The sequence below is a fragment of the Nelusetta ayraudi genome, unplaced genomic scaffold, assembly GCF_046127955.1.
Source record: "Nelusetta ayraudi isolate G7.1 ecotype Tasmania unplaced genomic scaffold, CSIRO-AGI_Nayr_v1 ptg000135l, whole genome shotgun sequence".
Taxonomy (NCBI): Eukaryota; Metazoa; Chordata; class Actinopteri; order Tetraodontiformes; family Monacanthidae; genus Nelusetta; species Nelusetta ayraudi.
The window spans coordinates 18,567,320-18,590,443 of NW_027466185.1; the positions used below are offsets into that span (position 1 = coordinate 18,567,320).

The window sequence follows — 23,124 nt, forward strand, 5'->3', positions numbered from 1 at the left end:
TGCAAATCGATAACCCCCAACCCCCTACTGAAGTGCTCGGCGGCATCTCCAGCCACATGCTTTTGTGATCCTCGTCGTAACAAAGCGACTTTGATTTTCATTTTTTTTTTTTTTCGCTCCGCGATTCAACATTTGCTTTTACCGCTGAAACAGAATGATAAATGTTGTTTTCCCACCACCATGAAGCCACACTGGCCGCTAGGGGCTGCCTCCATTTGTTTCTGTCTCAAATGTTTGTTTTTTTTTCTTTTTTTCTATAATACAATCAATTGACTTTTCGTATCTGTGTAATGCTGAACCCGAGAGATTCCGTTTCCATGCTGAGTTCAAACGGCAGGACAAAACAAGTGTCTCAGCTGCTCGAGAAAGGAAAAAGATAAAGAGGCGAGCGTCTCAAACAGAATAGGAAACAAGAACGGTCCTCGCATTGAGAGGAGGAACTTGACCGTGCATCATCCAGTCGTCGGTGGAAAATCCTTGCGTGGCTGTTCTCGTTAAGGCTAGCGCGATCCCAGAAAAATTGTCCTTGGTGAAGTGTAGTAAATTCAAGCTTTATTTCTTTTTTCGCCTGCCTCGTAATAGACCAAAACAATTTCGCGTCACTCCTGCCTAACTTGTTCTCGTCGTCAGACGGCTGCGGCAAGTCTGAAAATGAGAAAGTCTCAGCACCATTTTTTCGTGTCCCGGCAGTCACTCCTTCCCTAATTACGTCACCCTCTTGGGGATGGTCCCTCTTGCTTGTCGAGTGATGTTCCTTTCCGCCTTTGTATCATCAAAAAATGTGCTGTATGCCTGTTGTCTGATCTCTGGACCATAAAATAATCATGAGCGGCCAATTATCCGCCTTGACTGTCTCTCACGTCTAGATTTACTCCACTGCTCTGCAACCCATCCACAGCGAAGGCTTTGTAAAGGGGGCACATTTAAAAAATAAATATATATGTATATATATATATATATATATATATATATATATACATATATGTATATGTAACCCTACATATATATATATATACATTAAAAAATCATGTTTCAAATTTTTGTTTGGTGCCAAAAAAATTCAATTCTCTTTTGCCACTACCAAGTGGCACGACTGACTCGTTGGTCTCCTAGAATTCCGTGGTGGAGATCTGGGTGACCTCTGACTGCAGATCCTGCTGGATCCTCCTGGAGCGAGAGCTGTGGGGGACCCAGACCATGCCTAGTCATGTGGGTTTCTTCTCCCTGCTGGCTGCCGGGCAGACGGACACCGGCTCCCGGGTGGTGTTGCGGCTGTTGAGGTTGTTGTGGCTGCCGTCGCTGCTCCGGCACGGCAGGCAGAAATCTCTGAAACAGCGCTTGAAGTTCTCGTCCAGGAAGGCGTAGAGAACCGGGTTGAGGCTGCTGTTGGTGTAGCCCAGGGCGATGCACAGGTGCCAGCTGGCTATCACGAAGGGGTTGCGCGTATTGATCTCCACCATGGTCTTGACGATGATGAAGATGTGGATGGGCGTCCAGCACACAATGAAAGCGGCCACCACCACCAGGACCATGCGGGTGATGCGCCGCATATTTCGGTCTTTCTCCTTGGAGCCCGACAGCAGGCGGACGCTCTTCAGGCGCAGGATCATGAGGCCGTAGCAGATGGTGATGACCATCACGGGCACCACGAAGGCAAAGATGAAGACGCAGATCTTGGTTACCGTGTCCCAGTACCAGTCAGGCTCAGGGAACTTCAACATGCACATCGTTCTGCCTGTCAGGGGGAGGAGGAAAGGGAAAATAACTTGTTCGGAATGTTGTGTTTCCTTACAGAAAAGTGCTGCATTAAGGAAAGCTTCCCTTGCAAGTGAACTCCCCACCAAAAGCAAAGTCTATCTTTTTTTTTTTTGTGCCGAAATACATCTCTGTGTGCCTCCTTTTCTGATGTGACAACCGCTTCCTGGTTAGTAATACACTCGTGGAAAGTACAAAAAACTTTATTTTTTTTATAATTTATAATCAGAAGTACCTCCAGTGGAAGGTGGTCAAAGATATGAAAGGTACGTAATGTGGGACCTTTTCTTTTTTCTTTTTTAAATGCATTTTGCGAAAGGAGGAATTTAAGACCGTGCTGCTAGGACTGGATTCTTCCAAGGCTATGAATCGATGAATCGAAATGATCTTTGATCATCGGGCAAGAAGGAAAATTGTGAAAACCAGTCCTGGCCCAGGTGTTCAGGTCTCTAGTGGCCATGCTGGATAATTGGGGGTTAAAACGGCAACAAATAAATGAGAATTACTCACAACGTGTTTTGAATTGTCAATTGTGGCCCAGTGTTGCTAATAATGTGGACAAAAGCACGTGTGAAGGGTTTGTTTTGATTGCTGTTCAGCAGCTATTCCGCTGTGCAAATCGCAATGGTTCGAGCCAGAGACCTACAAAAAATGTTTAGTGATTACCGTTGTCTGCAACTTTGGTCACGGCCATGACCATGATGGGAACCCCGATGGCGGAGGACGCCACCCAAATGAGCACGTTGATCATCTTGGCATTGACCGGCGTCCGGAAGGCCAGCGCCCTGACGGGGTGGCACACGGCGATGTAGCGGTCCACGCTCATCATGGTCAGGGTGAAGATGCTGGTGAACATGTTGTAGTAGTCGATGGCGATGACGAGCTTGCACAGCAACTCCCCGAATGGCCAGGTGTTCATCAGGTACTTGGCGCTCTGGAAGGGAAGTGTGCTGGTGGCCAGGGCGTCGGCCAGGGCCAGGTTGAAGATGTAGATGTTGGTGGCCGTCTTCATCTTGGTGTACCTGGTTGCAGGGAGAGAGGAGGCTGTTGTTGTGTTTTGGGTTTTTTTTTGTGAGCGGTAAGCTAGGTAAGCTCTATGACAGAGGTTTTCAAAGAGGGGGGGGCGTTAGGGTTGCCCCAGAAAATTGGAGAGAAGACAAGAAACTTCCATCATGGCGTCATGTGAGAGACTAGCCAGTTTGTGCCATTTATCAAGGTAATTTGCTCCTCAAGCTAGCCTAGGTAGTGCAAAATAGACAGGTTTGTGACAAAGAAAGCAAAATAGCAGACAAAAAGCCCAGCTGTGGAAGACACTGCTGCAAAAAACAAAGAATTGGCCTACTATAGTAAGAAAGCATGAGACAACCTCCATTAAGTATGGTTTTAAACCCATAGAAAAAAAATGCCCATAATTATCAACATGATAGTTGGTAGTATTCTTATTCTAAACAAATACAACAATTATTAAATCAATAAATTGAAGAAAAAACATTTTAAAAATTAGATTTTTCTTTACATATTTTGTAACATTGTCTGTTGGTTTGCGAAGGGGGTCCCTGGCCAGAAGCTATTGCTGTTTGGGGGGCCATGGCGTGGAAAAGCTTGGGAACACCTGATATATGATTGTGGGGGACTTGTCCTCGAGTACAAAGCAGGTGAAATTGAGTGCATCTATTGTCAAAGGGTGTATTTCCCTCATAAATGAGTGTTTTCATTCAACGGTTATAGTTGGCTTCTAATGAAGTAGCATCCGAACGCTACTTCTCTGGATTTGATGCTAATAAATTATACATATTCCGACTCCCAGCGCTCCGTCCTCACTGTTAGAAGAAAATGGATTCTCCTGTGTACATGGGAGTAGGGGGTGAAAAAACCCTCAACTGTGCAAAACTGTTTATTGCAATATTGAGTAATTGGGATCAGAATTTTCCTTGCGGTATCCCGCTTAGCTTCCTAAAGGCCTCTCTCATCAGAACCCATGCGAGATTGTATTTATAGATCTAAGCCAATTAGTTTCCAATGAGGGGGCAGAATATTTAAACCATCGTATTAAAGCACAGCTTCCATGCCTAGCGGGCAACCCAAGGGGCAAGAAACTGCAAAATCGTGTTAAAAAAAACAAAACAAAAACCCACAATGTAATTATCACAGTACTGTTTGAGAGGTGACATTAGGGCTGATTCAAGTACAGTATGGAATTGAATATACTTGGAATATTTTTTTTCTTTATTTGAATAATAAAGTACTGGCTGAATGAATGCATCTTGGGGCTTAACTAGAGGGGGTGGGGGGGGGAGCAGAAGAATATTCATATTCTTGCCTCAATTTGTTCCTGTTCCATTCGAGCACACCCAAGGCTGACGTCTATTGATTTTCGTTCTCCTTGCGTCTCGCGCAGCAGCACTTCAGACAGGAACCTAAAGGGGTCTTGGCGATGACAAGGAGGGAGCTGCGTCTTTATCTAAGAGATGTTCGATCCTCGCCACAGTTTTTCCAAGAATTGTCTCGAAGACGTTTAACACTGTCTGCCGACGTTGTTGTTGTTGTTGTTGTTTATAATGTTCAGTCTGCACGAGGGAACAGACTCTCCCTCTCTCTCTCTCTCTCTTTTTCTTTCACTCTCTCTCTCTCTATGTAAAGACTCCTTGGTGGAGACTTAATAGCTTGAAATTTGCTCACCGAGCACCCAGCCTGATATAATTAAGTCTGTGTTCAAATTATGGAAGAAACTACAATTTTCTGAGCTGACACCTCAAAATAATAGGAAAGGGGGGGATAGAAAATACTTAATCATCAGTCTTGGGTGACCTTTCATTGTTGGCTATGTTGCAATATGACAACATGCAGCAGCAAAGTAGGATTCTCAGCTGCAACGTCGTAGTCGCACCAAACTGACACCCATTGCAAGAGGTATTTTTTTTTTTACTGTCAATATGCAATTTAATTAGCAGTGATTTTAATCTTAACCCAGAAATTACTGTGTATGCAGTTGGAAGTAGCTTATCAGATTTATGAGGAGTGTGGCACAGTGGCGGACTGCTGGAATCGCTAGACCAGTGCTGGTTGTAATGATTTTTGTTTTCATCAAAGATGGCGTGATATAAGGGCATTGCTTTCAACCACAGAATAATTAAGCTACACAGTACTGTACTGCTGTAGCAGTCAGTCGTGAAACATGATAGGCTTTTTTTTTTTTTTTTAATGGTAATTCTGAAAGTAAACTGGAATCCTTATTTTCATTTCTGTGCGCGACATCCCATCTCGTATTTTCTGCTCTCTTTGCACGGAACTGCTGTCTTCCTTCAGTTGATCTGGAGCCTTTGGAGACTCGAAGGTTGACAATTCATTAAATTGTAACAGTAAGAGCAGCACTGAACCCGGACCTGCCAGGTGTAGGACTTTATAACATTAGTCCTCTTGCGAGAAGACTCTCTTCCCATCCTCACTTTCTTCAACAAGGTCTCCTTAGCGCTCTCAAAACAGCCCTTACTTTACCGTTGATTAATGAGCTAGCTAGCTTCCCTACCAGGCCAGCTGGGTATGTTGCGCCAAAGTCATGCCATTCTCTCTGATATGCCAACAAAAATATTCAATAATTTTGATCATTTGGAAGGGGAACCATGCATATTGGCCCGCTTCTTCACTGTTTTGGTCACTGTTTTCCTCCGTACTGCTCCCCCTAGAGTTTCATCATGCATGTCACTGTTGTAAATTCTTTACAACCCTCTCTCTGACCCTGGCCATACACACTTGTTTTTAATCAAAGCTGGTGAGAGCAGTGTACAAAGACACAGAAATACACAGAGTAGAGACAAATTATTCTAACAATGTTTTTAAGTGCAAGAGCAGCAACGTCAGTTGCCATCTCTTCACAGGCTCTGTCATCGTAAAGGGATGCAGCACTTGCTAATTATTATGGCGAGTTGCCGGTACCTGGATGGGGTGTGTGCTTGTGTTGTGGTGCCCAAAAGCAATGGTTTATATAGTCGCTTGTAAGATATACCGTCAGGGGTGTGCAAAAGTGCTTAATTCTTCTTTTAACACATACTTTAACCATCACAACAACTCCAGAGCTGCATGATTATGGTAAAAATGCTGTTTGAAATGTTGTCAAAATGGAAATGTTTTATGTCTGTCCCCTTGTGTGGTAGGTGCAAGCGCCCGTCTCTTCAATATTATCATTGCATCACACGTCCATTAGGCCAAGGCATGAATCTTATCTTGCACTTTAATCTGAAATCAAACTAAAAAGAAGTGTAGTCAGCAGCAGATGGCTGTTTTGATCATCCTAATCAGATGCTGAAGTTCCACTTAGAGTGAAAGAGGGCGGTGAAGTAAGTGCAACATTAATGCACTGCTTTGATTAGGGGGGAATAAAAACATAGAAACAAGTCTTGCTTAAGGTCAGAGGTCTTCTTTGATCCAAGCGATGTTTTAATGAAATGTTGAGTATCTTTACATTGTTGCTTCCAAACTTCACCTCCAATTTGGCTTAAAACCGGAATCCTTCAAACCCACCCTCCCCAACAGTCAGCTGTCTGTAGAGCGCTCAGGCTTTAAGGGAACAAAGCATGACGGAGTATAAATCCCCAGAAATAAGAGTCAGGTGCAGTCAAAGATAAAACAAATAAATAAATAAAAATCCTGACACTGGTTTCCTTTTACCAGAGGCTGTTTTGCCCCTCCAGCACCCTCCCTTCCCCCACGCAGCGGCAGCAACACTGGAGGAACTTGTTGTTTGTCCCTCCGCACTAAGTGTGGTTTGAGAAACAAAATTCAAATTTAACTCGACAAACTGCCCCACTGTCTGCATGAAATACATCTTGGAGCAGGCGAGGTGCAGTCGCAATCTGCTACTCACTGGAAGGAGTGGACAAACCAAAATCTCCCCTTCAGTCTACTTTCCTTCTCCCTAAGTGTCACTCAAAAACTTTTACTTTTTTTATTCCCTAAAATCCCCTTTCCTGTGATTCTGTTGAAAATTCCAGTCATGGCCGGGGTGAGGAGTCTTGCAATTTTGCATTCTCATGTTTATTTATTTTGCACCTGCCCTCAACCCTCCATCGAAAGCTCCGCTGAGCCAGTGGCAGCAGCTCCACCCCCCGGTGTCTTGCAATCCCCATTAAGAGGCTCTTCACCGGGCGATGACAAGATGATGACCAAATGTGCAAAAATGTACATACAGTATGTGTGACAGGAGTGAGTACCTGATACTCTACTCTGCAACCTTTCCAACATATGAAACACTCCTCCCTGCAGTGGCAACAGATCCCGTCGTGCTGCTGATTCTCCACATCGCTGTCTATATTCCACACACTTGCCCACTGGCCAAGTTGCCAACAGACATTCCAGCCTTAACCTGCTACTTTCATATGCAACGCGCCTCTTAACCCTCACTTCTTGGAAATCAGGCTCCTTGAACTGGGAAATTATGCAAGGGTTGGTATTCAAACCCTTGAGGTGGCATTCGCTGCCTCAATCTCATCACCACAGAAGGAATGAGGTGAAGCGGCAGCAAATCATTTTCAGCAACCTTCGCCGTATATGTCACTTATATTTTGCTCATCAGGACACCAAACTGCGACAAGTTTCCCCAACGTCAAAGCTGGTATAAAAAAATGAAGAAAGGCACCTGGGATACAATGTTTCTAATCCATCAAAACTCAACATGGATTCTGGCTCTGCTAAATTAAAGCCTGTCTGTGTCTCTTGAAAGTGGAAAATATCAAACCTACAAAAGGAAAATATTGAGAGATGATTAGAATACATAATCCAGAAAGTGTGCGCATGCGAACATGTTAACATTGGCTATAATTATGCTGAAACTCAACCTAAATCCCCTCTTGTCCTCAGAACTCTGTTGCCGTGTTGTGTTTCCAAGAGGATCACTTTCAGTGACGAACCTACATCTTCGCAGGCCTACTTTTTGGTTAATTGTATTCTTGTAAAGCCTAAGCCAAATCGCTTTCATATTTTATTAGAGCTCTGTGTTGGATGAAGGTCCATCACAGATAGCTGTCCCCTTGGAAGCATGACACTCCAGATTTAGGGCTATATCAGTTATTTAGAGTGTAATTTTAGTTAATTGGTTGGAGCATGTATCCTGTTACTTTTTAACAAAGTCATTAAAAGAGCTCAATATCAACAGACAGAGTAGGGTGTGTAATATGACGCTCTACCCCAGAAGAAATAACCACCACTGAAGCTTCATTTATCCTACTTTTTTTATTACCTTATATCTGACCTTGATTAAATTGCGTATTGGCCCTTTAAGTTTTCCTCCTATTTGTGCAGGTCCAGTGGGGGGAAAACAAGGCACTGATCCTGGAAAAATAAGCTGTCACTGCCCTACAATCTGTGCCATTTTCCCTGACTGCCACAGAGTGAATGTGCCATGGAAACCAACCAAGTGGTACAGAACAGCCCTCAGTCCCCGAAATCCCGTTCAATCCCCATTGCAATAAATAATTGACAAAATGGTCATGAGGAATAACTAATTTTTCACCATCGTGTATTTTTGTCTTCCCGCAGGCAATTACACCTAAGTTTTACACTGTGCTGGGAATAAATGACCCATTTTTAAAACATATTCTTTTTTGACGAATCAAGAAATGGCGCCACGACTGGACTTACTGTAAACTTGGATAACGAGTGTTCCCTATTACACCACTGACCCAAATACATTGAGTCTGCACGGCAAAACTAATTTGCATTCTTGTCCTTTATGACCATTTGCCACTTACCGTGCCAGCAGTAGGGTAGTTAGTGGTCCCTGGTGAAGTGGGTATACTCTTAATTCATGCCCTTTTTTGAGCAACCATTCAGCAAAGGATAAATGCCCTAATATCCATCAGAGAGGACTGAGAAGTAGGTATATGCAATGCTGATTGAAAAATAAGTGGGTATAACCACATATACCCTGCATTACACCATGGCGTGCCAGTGTCGCCAGTAAGGTTTCTGTCAACCTTAACGGTAAAAAGCTTCATTTGCAGTAGTCGTTGAAATTTCAAACTTCAGCATATATATTGAAGCTATTGCACAGAAATGTGCTACTTCTCATCCCCCAGGTCTCCGAAGCTTTGGATTCTGCACGTAAAGCCTCGCTTTTATACACGTAGGGGATTGGGTTTATCGTCCTTTCCATAACTGAACCACGATTCCCCAGAAATTGCTCTGGCCTCTCTCGCTAATCCAGGCAGGCAAAGCTCATGTGCATTCTCAAAATGCCACTTTCTCCTTTCGCCACTAGCAAATAAGTGCTGCTGTGAAAACTCTCTACTGCCCAGCCTGTAGTGTTATGGGCACTGTGGAGATTAGCGAATCAATGGTGGCAGGGAGAGCGTCAATACTGTTGGTCTGCAGCGCTGTAGGGGTCCTTTTTGCCCACACAAAAGATGCAAATATGAGGTGTAATAAATGAGATTAGTTGTTGCAGCTTTCTGGCCCCATCATCCGTCCATCCATCCATCCATTTTGCAGCCAGAGCTTCTCATGCACTCAGGGTTGCAGGCGTACTGGAGGTTATCCCAGTGGATTTAAGGAAAAGGTGTTTGTCGCACTGCCGCAAAGTGGAACAACCATTCGGCCTCAGACCTTCGGCCAATTTGGAGTTCCAAATCACCCAGATGGGAAAACATATTCCCATTACCCATTGAGAATCCACACGGAAAGGCCTGGGAATATAACCAGAGTCCCTCATGCTGTAAAGTTACAGTGCTCACCACTACACCATCGAGGCACCCTGGGCCTGATATGTCATTTCAAATCTCCACCTGAACAAAGGATGTGGTATTAAAGAGGCACCAGTGGAGGATGGTATTGAAGGCTGTAAGATGCTTTTGAAGTATGACTCTGGTACATGAGTGCGGTTTCCTTATGTCGCGAACAAGAACGCTGTAGTTGTTGGCTTCCCGCTGAGCTGGGTCTCTTGTTGAAAAAAACCCCGACTGCGACAGGAAAGCCCTCCTCTTCATGGGGTTGTGTCAGGGTTGCTCACTGTATAATCCCTATAATGTGGCAAAGCTTTTGCCTTTTTGTCTCCTCTTTGAAGACTTGGGAAAGCAAATATGTCAAGCGATGTTCCGCCCTTTTCAAAATTGCAGCGTGGCACATTTTCTATCCAGTCTTCACCCCGGTTTTCCTTTCCGCCATATATGCATCATAGACGGTTTCGTTAAACCTCCTCTGCAGGCCGGATCCCTTCCTCCATTTCTTTAGGTGCCACATCAGAGGAATTTTGTATCACAGCAGAATCAAAAACAAATGTCTACTCTATTCAGTGAGAATACTGAAAGCTAATCATGAGAGTAATGCAACACACCTCCAAAGATAACGATGGCCTTTGTTGTCCAATTTCTTTAGTCAGTATTCTTATCGGTTAATGTTGATTCATGGCAAACAGGAATATAGTCTTAAATCTTATATAGTATCAGTAGTTTATTTGTACAAATTATACAATTATTCATTATTATATTACAAGGAATATAAATTATGCAAATTTCTACAAAAGGGTATTGACAAATAGATTATATAAATATAATCTAAAAATAAATACATATACTACATCTACTTTTGGAAGGTTTTTTTTATATGCAGGGATTTTACACAGCTGATCTAATGTTGATTCAGTAGGAACAAGAAAACCTGGTGTAAAGAGAGCAGAGCTGCTTGCTTTGCTCATAAAAGGTGTTTCTTTTAACAGGCATCTCTTAGCGAGAGGCTAGTAAATGTTGCGTAAGAGGCCATTGCAAAAAAACAAAACACCCCTAATGCGCGATACTACAGTTACTGAAGATACGCAGCAGCCTGCATACCTGCATCATTTGCTTGTTTCTCCTCAACTTCTTCAATCTTTTTAACGATACTGGACACCCGTACGCTTTGGCTTTTTCTTGTACATGTTCATGTGCGATAGGGAGAGTGGGTGTGGCACCACCCCTCTCTCCCCCTCTCCGCCCCAATCCCCAACCTTCTGCATCTAATGGCCTGTGACTCTTCAGCTCAGCAGCTCTTTCATTTCGTTTGCACTGCAAAGAGATGCTAAGCTAATTGGTTTTGCTGTGTCTGAGTGGCATTGTTTGGCCTTTTCCCCAGCGTGCCTGCACCCTCACTCCCTCGTCCTAAAAGTATTTGTGGTTGGCTTAGGATGTATATTTAGTTGTGTTTTGGATGTGTTTTAGTATTTTTTAAAAATGAATAACTTTTTTTTTTTAACTTTGGAATAAAATGATGCTTTTGTCCACCACTTGCAAGTTTTCCAGCTGTCATTTACATGTATGCATGCATGTATGTAATCTTAATTAAAGCATTTTTTTTCTTTGTTGACCTGTGTTTTTTTTGTTTAACCTTTGCAGAATAACTCAGGGTGCTATGCCAAAGGTGGCGCTGTCACAGATAGAAGAGGCTTGGGCTGACTTGGCCTCGGTTAGATTTGTACAATCGACTAAGATTTCCCATAATCCCCTTGCATTAAGCATACTTGACTGAAAGGCTGCAACACTTTTGATGGGGTTGAGTTGCACAGCCGCACAGTGTTGGAGTCACGAAGCGACTCAATCAATTCAATGGCATTTCCTGACATTTGCACACTTTGGCTGTTGTTAATCAAGAGGTCAGAATGTTGAGCGAACAATCACCTCCACCGTCTGCGAGATTTCTTTGTGCAGAAGGGCACCTTGCCATAAAGGCTGATGTTAAGTAGGTGCCATTAAAAAAGGTGGCCTTTCATTTTGCCTACACAAACAATGGACCTCTCACTGCACTGGACACGCAGGGGGAAAAAAAAACAAGCATGTCAGTTCTAAAAATGGAGATGACAGAGCAGATATAAATGTTCTTCTGAAGCAGAAAACTCAATGACATGGACATCAGAATAATGCATCAATTTATGAAAATTCTTAAGTTGTTGAGAATTTCAATGAGGCAGCCTATGAATGGCTATTTCCTCTCATTCAATTACTCTGATGACCTTTCTCCGCCCTTTTGCCACTTGTACAAGCTCCACAGATTCACGTTCCCCTGCAGAGAAATATGATTTGCATTTATATTAGTCTTCACGTTTGTGCGGATTTTCGTACCAATACATTTGTGTGCATTTTGTTTTGTGATGCACAAATCAGGCTCCAATCCTGACCCCCCCCCTTTTTCTTTTTTTTTTTTACTGAAATGGAAAATGCATCTCTCTATGGTTTAAAATGGTACTGTAAATTCATTTTGATTGAGTGAAGTATAAATGTACTTGGGTGGCAGAGGTCACCATCCAAGATCCCACCACTTGGGGACTATTGCTCAGAGGGACTCTGGTTGTGCTGCACCTTTATCTATTAATTAAAAGATTACATATTCCTAACCAAGAACTCCCAAATGTGGCAGCCCCAGATGTCACAAGTTACCATTTTTTTTAATCAGTTCATTTATGTACTAATGGATTATTCTAATTAAGTTAATAAGGAGATAGCCATTTTCCTTTCCAAGGGGATCAACTATCTAATGAACTTATCAGTGCGCTAAAGACCATCAGTCATATCGTATTAGTTAAAGGGGCAATACGAAATTTTCATTATTATCAGATGTAAGGATATAAAAAAAAAGAAATTGGTACGTGAAGCTCTAGTGGCCACCCATGGACGTTAGTGCATGAAATTCTCTACGTTATAAATACCAAGAAGCAACCATCTCTATGATGGCACAACATCAGAAAACTAGAGCTGTCAGTCGATTAAAAAAATTTATCTGATTAATCGCATAGTTTTTCCATAGTTAACTCACGATTAATCGCAAATTAATCACATATTCTTTTTATCTGCTCTAAATCTACCGTAAACTTTTTTTTCATTTTTTTAATAATCATATCAACATGGGAGTAGGCAAATATTTGCTTTCTGCAAATGCAGCATGTTTATTCGTGTTGGAGCAATGACAAGTACTACTAACAAAACAAAAAATGCACAAGGTAAAAAAAAATATTATAAACTCAAGCCCAACAACGATAACAGATGGGCATAACTGTAACATTACATAGTAATGATTACTAGTACTACCAAAACTTGTATATTTTACTTTTCAACTTGAACTTGAACTATTCATCCCCTTTTTTTCAGCAGCCATTAACACAAAAGGATGACCCTTTTGCATTGCATCAAACTGTGATGCACAAAATAAATTAAATTAAATCAAAACAATAAATAAAGTGTGCATTAAACAGGGGGCAGTGCAATACAGAAAAGGACTCAAATGATATAGTGCAGTTAGGCAGTATAGCCTATAACAGCTGTTCAGCATCCATAGTAATCCACAGTCAGTGCCATAATCATCCAGTCAATGTCATATTCATCCATAGTCAGTATAATATATATGATATCGTGCAGACCCTCGTCCTCCACGACATTAATTGGCCTGCAAGCCGTAGCCACACCCATTTAGCCCCCGCTGATGAAAGTTGGCGTGTGGTGCACGCAGCCAGTGGTCTCCGTGCCACACCATCCAACGTGGTTTGCTTTACCTTAGAAGGGGGCGGAGGGCTCTCCGCGTCAGCTGTATGCTTCGCAGACAAGTGATACGTAAGACTGCTCGTACTCCGGTGGAAACTAAATACAGCGTTACAGTAAATGCATGTCACTTTTGTCCTGTCAAGACTGCCATCTGGCAGGGTTTTGAAGTGGAACTTTCCATTTACAATTGACGCCTTATCCATGTTAGTCCTTCCTAGTGCTCATCTACGCTCAGTGTCTTTTTCTTTTTTTGTTGTGTTTACAAGCCGGCTGCAAGCGTGTGACTGTGTGCTGTGAGTCAATTCATTTCCCGTTTCCACAATCTACGGAGCGGCCAAAGGTTAAAAAAGCACTGTGTGCGTTAATCGCGCAATAAAAAAATTGTCGGCGATAAAGCGGAGTTGAGTTAACGCGTTAATAACGCGTTAACTTTGACACCCTTACAGAAAACGCATGGAAACAGAATGAAATGCACTACAAATGATTCCTAAATTTCTGATGGATATAAGTCTAAATTTCAAGAATCACCTCCTGTTACCAGAACTCGTTACCATGTCGTGTTTCAAGACAAAAAGTCTTGAAACACAAAAGGTCTATTTTCAGTTTTCAGTTTTTAAGTTTAGTTGGCACATCCAGCTTGTTCACTCGACATAATATTATATATTTTAATGATCACTCAACTTTTTTTTGCCCGCTTAGTGGGTTTTTGTGGCTTCACATACAAGGCTGACTGAGTATGTTTTGTGTTACGTGCTGTGCTCAGTTGCGCTTTCTAGTGGTGAACAAAATTTGCTTTCTGCCACTTTAGTTTTTTTTTTTTTTTTTTTTAAGGAATATATTTGTTTTAAATAAGAAATTAAACAGCTCATTAAAAATGTAGGTTAAAACTTAAATTAATCTGTCATCTCGCTTTGTCATCAACAGCTCTGCAGATTTTCATCCAAGTAGGAATTAAGGAGCGATTACACCGACCTTAGATGATCACTTGATTCACCGTCTGAAGATGTTGATGGTGAATGGTACCACGTCTTTGAGAAGAAACGGATACAGAAAAATGGGGAAACACAGTGGCCTGATAAGAGCAGCAACTCTCCTTCCACCACTGGTGGTGTTTCCCTTAATTTGATGGACGCTACGGATGACATCCTACAAGTGGGCCAGATTACGAATGAGGGTTAACCGCAGGAACCGAAAAAAGAAAGCAGCCGATTGGGTGGATTTTGGATTTGACGACAAACAGAGAGGCACAAGGAAAAGGTTGAAGAGGCCGAGGTGAGTGGGCCTTGAAAATGAACCCGGACTGCTAAGGTATTGGCCATTTTCTCCATCTATTTGCCAGACAGTCTCAAACAACCCAGTTTAAACACTCCAGCATTTCCCTCTCTCTAAGTCCTGCGGCATCCATTCCCCATCCTGCTCGCACCACCTGTGAAATCTTCTTTTTTTTTCGCCTTTTTTTTCCCTCTCACTCCCATCGCTGACAAATTACCTGTAGCTGAGCTCTGCTCTGAAATCTCAGCTCTGGTTAATTCCTTCCAGTGGTTCCCGCCCCTGGGTGATAAGAAGACGTGCCGGTCTCGCCTATTTAATTGATCCCACACAAGGTTCCAATCGCACAGACGGGAGACGGGAGCAGTGCTGTCACATAAACAAGCAAAGTCTCCCGTCAGGGCTTTTACTGTAAAGGGCAGGTGTGATCACAAATCACCAGAAATATTTGAAGTACAGAGCTGAGATGGACTTGAATTTCATGGCTTTATCCCAACAGTTTTTTTTTGTTGTTGCTTCTTTCAGCCATACATGTTCATATCGTGGCAGCAGAACCAACCTAGGTAGATAGGCAACCCAAACGCAAGCAATCCAGCGTTCAGTATCTTGGAAAAATATCACAGCAGTCGATTTTGCTCTTCCGGTGAAGTGACCTTTTCATAAAGATTGGCGTAATCGAGAATGGGAGACCCGCACGCTTGGTTTATCCCCGCCGATGTTTCACTGTCTCTCTCTAGGGAGATGATCTTTCTCTGCTGATGCAGGCATAATCCTGCAACGCAATGTGATTCTGGAGCTAGCATCGCTTCATTAACATAACACAAAATAAATTAAATTAAATCAAAACAATAAAATATACTAGATATACTAGTATATTTTATCTTTATACTAAATATAAAGATATACTGAGCGGCGTCAACTTTTGCCGCAGCCTTTGTCCGGAGGTTTTCCTGCCGGAGTGACGCAAAAACTGTATTAAAAGTTAAGCTGCTTTTAACCGCTAACTGTACGTAAAGATGGACAGAGCGATAGTGACGTCACCCCTCAGAATGCATGTTTCCACATCGGCCTTCGTTTTGGAACATTCATTATATACCATCATTGTTTTAAATTGTATTGGAGTCAATGGTTTTCACAACCATTGGAATGCAGGCGGTGTCACGTCCTTTGGCAGAATCTATGCTTTAGCACTAAATATTGTTCTACTGAAATCTTGTTTTTTGGCAGAAAAAGGAAGGTTTGTATTAGGAAAGTCTTTCCGGGTTCACTAATGCGCGGGGCCATGTGTCCCCATGATAAACACTCCCAAACTGTCCCTCAAAAAATGGGACCACCCGAGAAGTTGGTTACATGACTACAAAGCAGAACAGTGTCAGTCAGTGTCTTTGTTTTTCAGTGTTGTCTTGGTTATTCTGCTGTCGAAGCTGAAGTGGAAATGTACATTCATAGACCACTGTATGTCTGCAGCTCAAGCGATAAAGAAAGGAAATCCATTACTGTGGAAATTACCTCGAAGGAAAAAATAGCATTTGAGGTGAAAAACATAATTATCTTACAGTTAAATGGCAACAAAAAACGAAATTCAACTAAAATGTAACAGGTTGGTCCTACTCGTTTCACCACTGCCAGGTGCACTTTTCCTGCTGCGATCATACAGCCATACTCTTCACTCCTTGTACTCTGGATTTGGCCTAAATGCACCTTGGACAATCGCTTATCTTTTGGGTTTTGAAATAAGATTGAACAACCCCACCCTCTTGAGGAGCGGCTTGGTTGATAAACCCCCTCTCGCACAAACCAATCCGACTCCCCATCGGCTGCCCATCATACTGATTTCAAACGGCTGCCACTCGACAGTAAATTGGAAGAGCACTGAAGCAGTTCCTGGCTGGCCAGTGTGACCGTGGTGCCGGGAGCCGAGATGCAGGAGGCAGCCGGCTGATAAGAGGAGCCCCGTGTGCCGCTGACCCGTTCCCTTCTCCGACTGTCTCAGGCATGTACGACGCCTCCGTCCAACAATTAATTGCACTGGCTCTTGATGCGACAGCAGCCCAAATCCCAATTTATGCCACCGTGAGCGCACATGCTCTCTCGGCTTTAAAAGGGGCTTCTGCGCACTGAAGCATGCCTCACTGTAAAATCACAGCTGCTCAGACTGATGAATGCAACGGTCAGTTGAAGTGAGATACTGTGCGTGCAAGAACTCATATGATCATATTTGTGTTTTATTCTTTGCCTTCTTCTACCAAATTGTGTAAAAGGTTTTTGGAAGGTTCAAGTTTCTTCTTCTTCTTCTTCTGCCGCATTATCTGGAGTTGGGTCGCGGGGCCAACAGGTCTGAGCAGAGATGTCCAGACTTCCCTGGCCTCAGTCACCTCCTCCAGCTCATCTGGCAGGACCCCAAGGTGTTCCCAGGCCAGCCGAGAGACGTAGTCCCTCCAGCGTGTCCTGGGTCTTCCCCAGGGCCTCCACCCGGTGGGACATGCCCAGAACACCTCACCAGGGAGGCCTCCAGGAGGCATCTGAAACAGATACCCGAGCCACCTCAACTGACTCCTCTCAATGTGGAGGAGCAGTGGCTCTACTCCATGTTCCTCCTGGGTAACTGAGCTCCTCACCCGGTTCATAAGGGGTGCCCAGTCACCCTGCAGAGGAAACTCATTTGGGCCGCTTGTATTCGCCATCTTGTTCTTTCAGTCATTGAAACTTTTATTCAACATTTTTATTCGTATGTCAGTGTTTTTTTTCTTTTTCTTTTTTTAGCTTTGCTTTTGAAGGACATACCCTCATCTATTGTGCTGATGAAATAACGTTACTGATTAAAGACATAATGATAATGTGGTGGTTTAGAAACTGACATTCAAGGTGAAGGCTAACTTTTAGAGTTAAAGAAAATAATTTTTATACATTAAAATAAAACTTTTCAGTCATTTTCATAAAAAATTTAAATAAAATTCTGTAACTCAGTGGGAGAACGGCACCTGCTCCCACTGACACGGCTCCCCCTGCTGGCCTGATGGAGGACTACAGTATGAAACCTTAGATTACACACCTGTCCAACCTGTAGCTAAACCACTAGCTTGATTCTCATTGTATGGCTGTGGGCGCTAAAAGACCTTGACAACTTGTTTTCAAATCACTTGGCGCATGTTGAGTTACTGTTCCAACATTACTTGTTTGTCCTTTATAAATGCAGAAACTCGGTTTGTGTCACTTGATTTGAGAGCACACCTGTGATGTGTCTATTGATTGGCACATCCAAACTTCATCAATTATGCATTGAGGTCAGGGTGTGTCACATTAACCTCTATCTATCGCAATTCATCATTTATAAAGTATGACTGCACAATCAATAAACAAATAATAGATGTGCTTACAAATCAAGTACCCAATACGCAAGTTTGCACTTGGAAAGATGTTCACCATAGTTTATATCTACCATCTAATTGTGCCTCAAAAGTAATTTACTGCCGCCCTGAGAATCGTACTTAAGCACACGCTACCAATTGTAACAGATCTGTGATGCACAAAGAGGGGAACTGAAGAGAGATTAAGGATTACCGGTGGCTCATCCTCCTCCCTCGTCTTCCTGCAGTGACGTGGAGATGGGGTTTTAATTTGAGGTTGTCTAAATTCCTTGAGATTCCCCATCCTGAGGAGCTCTCTGACGTTCCCCAGGAGATTATACGTCCTGATGGCCACAGTCAATGTGCTCAGCCTCGCCCTCACTCTCTCTCTGTGGCTCAGTCTCTGGGGACGTTCAGCTCTCTCCCTCCCTCTTGTGCACAAAAACCGGGCGAATCTCCAAGCACAATTTCATTCGACACCTCCTCTGAGCTCTGCCGCATTCTGCCTTTTCCCCACTCCTTCACTCTGTCCATTTTTCTGCCAGTTGTTCTCAGCCCTGGATGTTTACAATAGGCAAACTCATAAATATTTATTCTGTGCCCCCCCCCCCCCTTTTGCTCTGTATCCAAACAAGATCACTTGAGAAAATCACCTTTTCCTCTTTATTCAATCCCCTTCACCCCTCCTTTCCACTTGTCCAAGTCCCTGCTTGTCTCCTTTGCTCTGACTCCTCAAACCGCACTCATGAATCAATCATTCATGTATTCCACTGACCCTCTGGCCACCATAGCCTTGCACACTCTGCCTCTACACCTGGTGGTGTCCTCCCTCTATGCATGAACTCTAAATGGAATCCGCTGGCTTCGTATAATACGCTAGCAGGCTCCCGGCAGGTCTAATTAACACCTTCAGATGATAAGGGGAGAAACACACACAGAGAGATTAGAGGGTAATTAATGTGATGAGCGAGGACACGGCGAGCTGCTGCAAAAACGATACGAGCGCTCTGAGTTTCCAACAAGCAGAGAGGGATGTTCTTTTCAGTGAAATGACAGGGCGCCCGGATTCGGTGACAAAGTCCGGGTGTGTCACTCTGCTGTAAAAGCTGAGCGGGAGGGGCAGGACGGATAATTACACTTACAAACACGTTTAATGTTGTCTGCGGCCCAGATTTGGGTCTCTTTTCTCATTTCAAGGTTTTGGTGAGAATTTTTAAGCCGCAAAAGGGTTTTTTACAGCTTCTCAGAGTATCGCGTGCTTGCGTCCTTGACCTCCAGCACATCTCCTATGCAGGATTTCCCTCTTTCTAACTAATGCTATATGCCTATACGACTGTAACTAATTGGCACCGAACATCATCATCCGCGAACAAAAAGGGACCCCCGTGATTGATTACCCCCCCGTGCAGCTGCTGACTCACACCGAGCCGAACCCACACCCCGATTCTTTAGCCGTATAGCAAGAAGTTGCACAGAATAATAATTCAACAGCTGTGCCTTATGTTTTTATGCAGATGGAGGCACCTTGCCCAACTCTTTTCAGACAGATGCCGCACAGGACCAACTCTGCGACTTGCTCACAAACACAACTTTCCACCTCTGCGCTCGCTCAGTGGTTGGAATCCTGCATTTTAATGATCCGATGTACAGACTTTTTCAGACTCTTACATTTTTTTTCACACCATTTCAGGCTGTGAATGGGAGCTCACAGCTTTTTCCTGTGAAAAAAAAAAAAAAAATCCTTACAATGTGCAATAAAATACCATATGTGCACTTTTAATAGACGGAATCTGCGAGGGGGAAAAAAAAAAAAAACACCCCAAAAAAATAAATGACAAAAATTAAATCATTAAATATTTTGCCTCAAGTTGAAATGCAACAAGCGACTCGACTCTTCTCCGTGCCGAGATAAAGAAGCAGCGTTTTACCTCACCACCCCGTACATGACCAGGACGTTGCCCAGGAGTCCCACCACGCAGATGACCGAGTAGAGAGCCGTGATGGAGATGGCGATGACGAGCCCCCCCGCGCTCCGCACGGGACCGGGCACCTCCGTGTAGTTGCTGCCGCTGCGCAGCCCGTCGCCCACCAAGACGCCCTCCTCGTCCTGGAAGGTGACGTTGAAGGGGATGACAGAGTAGAGGTCGGACAGCGAGAGCTGAGCCCCCGAGACCGTGAATGGCTCCATGCCGCCGCCGCCGCTGCTGCTGCTGCTGCTGTCCCACTTGTCCGTAGCGCGTAAAATGGAAAGAGAGGGGGAAACTTGCGCGCTTAAAGTCGACGGAGGGAACTTTTTTTTTCTCTTTTTTCTTTTTTTTTTCCCCGGCGGGGGCGGTAATCCGCGCTACTTTCTCCCGGAAGTCCAAAAACCGCCCTCCCCGGCAGAGTGACAGTGGGTGATGTCAGGACGAGGAGACCCTTTGAGATGCGCTCGTGCTGCCTCTTCACTCTCCAAGATCTCCACCTCGGAGCCGCGGCGCGCCCTCTTATAGACGCGCGTCGACGTCAGGACTGCGCAGCGCGAGCGTCAACAGTAGGAGGGGTACGATGAATGCACGCGCACAACCGCACATGAAAAGCCTGCACAGGGCAATGTATGAAATTGAAAATAACATGAATGGCCATCAGCTGAAAGAGTTTCAGAATGCTCTTGTGCAAATTATCTCATGCTTGGGAACAGACCTGGGCTTTCACAAGGGTTTTAAATTAGAGGAAATTTATTCTACCGTTAAATCAAATACGAATCCTGCACTGTTTTCACCGTTATTGATCCATGTGCGTGGAATGGAAAGCAGTGATTAAGCGGTGTATCCACGGGGGATGAGAAACAACCGGGGAACTGTTACCCGGGGGTCAGCCCGTGCAACGCTTTGTAACGGATGAAACAATCTGAAACCGGCTGCAGTTGAAATGATGCACACGCTCACCAGCTCAGAAACAGAGGTGGCCCCTACGGCCACAAAAAAAAAAAAAAAAACACTCTCCAAAATCAATAAACTAAATAAGGAGCAGGTGATGGATGGAAAGAAAGGCCTTCTGATTGCCATGGTAACAAAGAGCCGGTTTTATCATGGCAGTAAATGAGGCGGCAATCAAGACAAAACGCTAAGTGCGGCCCTTTTACAGGTGTCTATGATCACGTGATCAGCAGGAGAGACGGTGCAGCTGCAGCTGTAAATCACCTAAACGGTCGTGTTCGATGTTTACTGCAGTCTGGGGTTTGTTCAAGCATCTCATGACATTGCAGCTGGGTGATCATAGGTGGTGCAAATTGTTGTGCACAGGGCTGGTATAGTAACACTTGACATCCATCGAGGAGTGCATGCATTGATTTCAAACTCAAAAAATGAACCAGACTGATATTTTCATTGTGTAGACTTGTGCATATTATATCATCAGGTGTATTAAGCAGTTCTGGTTTTTGATTAAAGTGATGCCATGTAGTAGTTTTGAAACCTTTTTAAAAACTGTGACTTTTACAGTATAGAATGGTGTCCTATACTTATACAGTCATATACTTGGCGGAGAGTGTCAGGAAGGCAACCGGATTAAGACATAGAATTCAATGAAATTTTAGGGTGGAAAAACAATTTTTTGTTTTTGCTGTAAGTGATGTCATTTGCCAGAAGAGTTTCAGTCGGGCTACATGTTAATTTGTCTTTGGAACACGTCTTTGGTGAAAATACACCAAGCAGCAGCCTGCCGCCTCAAAGCTGTGTAATTGCAGCTATTCTAGTTATGGATCCATCCCTTGAGTTCTATTTTTATTTTTCGCCGTGCGCTGCAATAATGGGGAAAGTGGTCTTCTGCACGGTCTTTGAAAAAATTGCTAGACTGCGGGTTATCTTACGCGCTTCAAAGTCGAATATCGAAATTGCAGCGAAAAAACAAAGGAGCAATCAAAAACGTTCATTACGCAAAAAGATCTGGTTTTTGGTTGAAAAAAACACATTTCCTCAGCAAATTCAATGTTTAAATGATTATGGCAGGCAACATTTTGAGTTATTTTCAGACAAGCTACATTATGTTTTGCTGCTTATTTCAGAAATAAATTGTTGGACCTAAAATGGAATAATATAACTATGAATAAATTCACACAAAAAACTTTTCTGCCACTTTCGCCTTTTATCTGCGTGAGTAATTTCATTGCAACGCAGCAATTCTAATGCACCAAATGTCCATTCAGTAGGAAACTGCTTCAAACACAAAACTGTCTTAACCAAAAGAAAGTTGACAAGCGCATAAGAGATATACATTACTGTAGCTCTGTGGTTTTCACGTCTGTAGAGCGAAACAGAGTGTTTGAGTGGCTTCACATTTCAAGTAATCGAGAGCTTTGAAAGCAAGTTCAGTTGCTAGCATTGACCAACTAGTCCTTTGCAGTCCCAGGATGTTTGAGTTGTCTGTATTCCACACAAGAAGGGACGGCCGACTACATCATTCCTAAAACTAGCACCGCTCAATAGGTGTGACATTCAAATTGTTGGGCCAGATGAATGTTGCAACCCAGCCCAATTGCAATTGGACTATTTGGTGCCTCATATGCAGTATTAGACTTTTAGTGTTGAAGAATAAGAATATAGCTTTTTAGCTTGTCACCATTCCCCTTATTCCTAAAGGGATAGTTCAATTTTTTTAGACAGTCAAACATCACCATCGTCGGTTGAGGTACACTCTGTAATTGTCTGTGGCTGTTTTTTTTTTTTTTTTTTTTTAAGATCACGGGGCAGAGCTGCTCAGCCAATGCAATGGAGGTCCATCAGCCCAGAAATACACAATCCATCTACTCCAAAATGCTCTGCTGGACATGTTGTGACCTTCACATTTGCCAACTTATAAAATAATAATGTAACATTCAGACAAAAGTTGTTTGTGGCTGCAACGATATTCCAGACATTCCTACTGGGCGCAGAGGTTTCAAAAGTGCATGTTTTGTGCAGCTATACTCGTAAATAATAGAATAATACTAGTAATAATAGTTACAATTACGAGTAACTATCAATTATAGTTAATAAGTTACTAGTTTCCTAGTTTCTAATGACCCACCTGGGCTACACCTTATTTGCCTAATGAACACCTTTGCCAAAAGGAGGGACCAATAGCCTTCAGGCCCGCCTCCAACCTCCTTCTACTAATTCAATACATAGGACTCCCCAACCTTTTCTTGAAGAACTGACCTGGAAGACTGAGAACTGACATTCAACCAAGGTGGCCAGTGAGGGATGAGCTACTGTCGGACGTGTCGACACCCGTGTTGCCTT

The 23,124-nt window shown here is 43.4% G+C and overlaps 1 protein-coding gene across 1 annotated transcript; it reads right to left on the reverse strand.

Annotated features, from left to right (window-relative positions):
* Nucleotides 1-1,024: 1,024 nt before the first annotated feature.
* oprd1a (opioid receptor, delta 1a) lies at nt 1,025-20,314 on the reverse strand. Its single transcript, XM_076011714.1, has 3 exons — nt 19,792-20,314; nt 2,422-2,777; nt 1,025-1,735 (listed from the first exon to the last, which is right to left on the reverse strand). The coding sequence occupies exons 1-3, from the start codon at nt 20,049-20,051 to the stop codon at nt 1,206-1,208; spliced, it is 1,146 nt and encodes a 381-aa protein (XP_075867829.1). The 5' UTR covers nt 20,052-20,314; the 3' UTR covers nt 1,025-1,205.
* Between the last annotated feature and the right edge of the window lie 2,810 nt (nt 20,315-23,124).

Bases quoted from the DNA above. Each gene is read 5' to 3' on its own strand.
- oprd1a (XM_076011714.1), bottom strand. From the start codon at position 20,051: ATGGAGCCATTCACGGTCTCGGGGGCTCAGCTCTCGCTGTCCGACCTC. The intron at 2,778-19,791 runs GTAAAACGCTGC...CCCTGCAACCAG, and splicing joins GTCATGTACGGGGTGGTGAG to GTACACCAAGATGAAGACGG. The intron at 1,736-2,421 runs GTAATCACTAAA...TCCCCCTGACAG, and splicing joins GACCAAAGTTGCAGACAACG to GCAGAACGATGTGCATGTTG.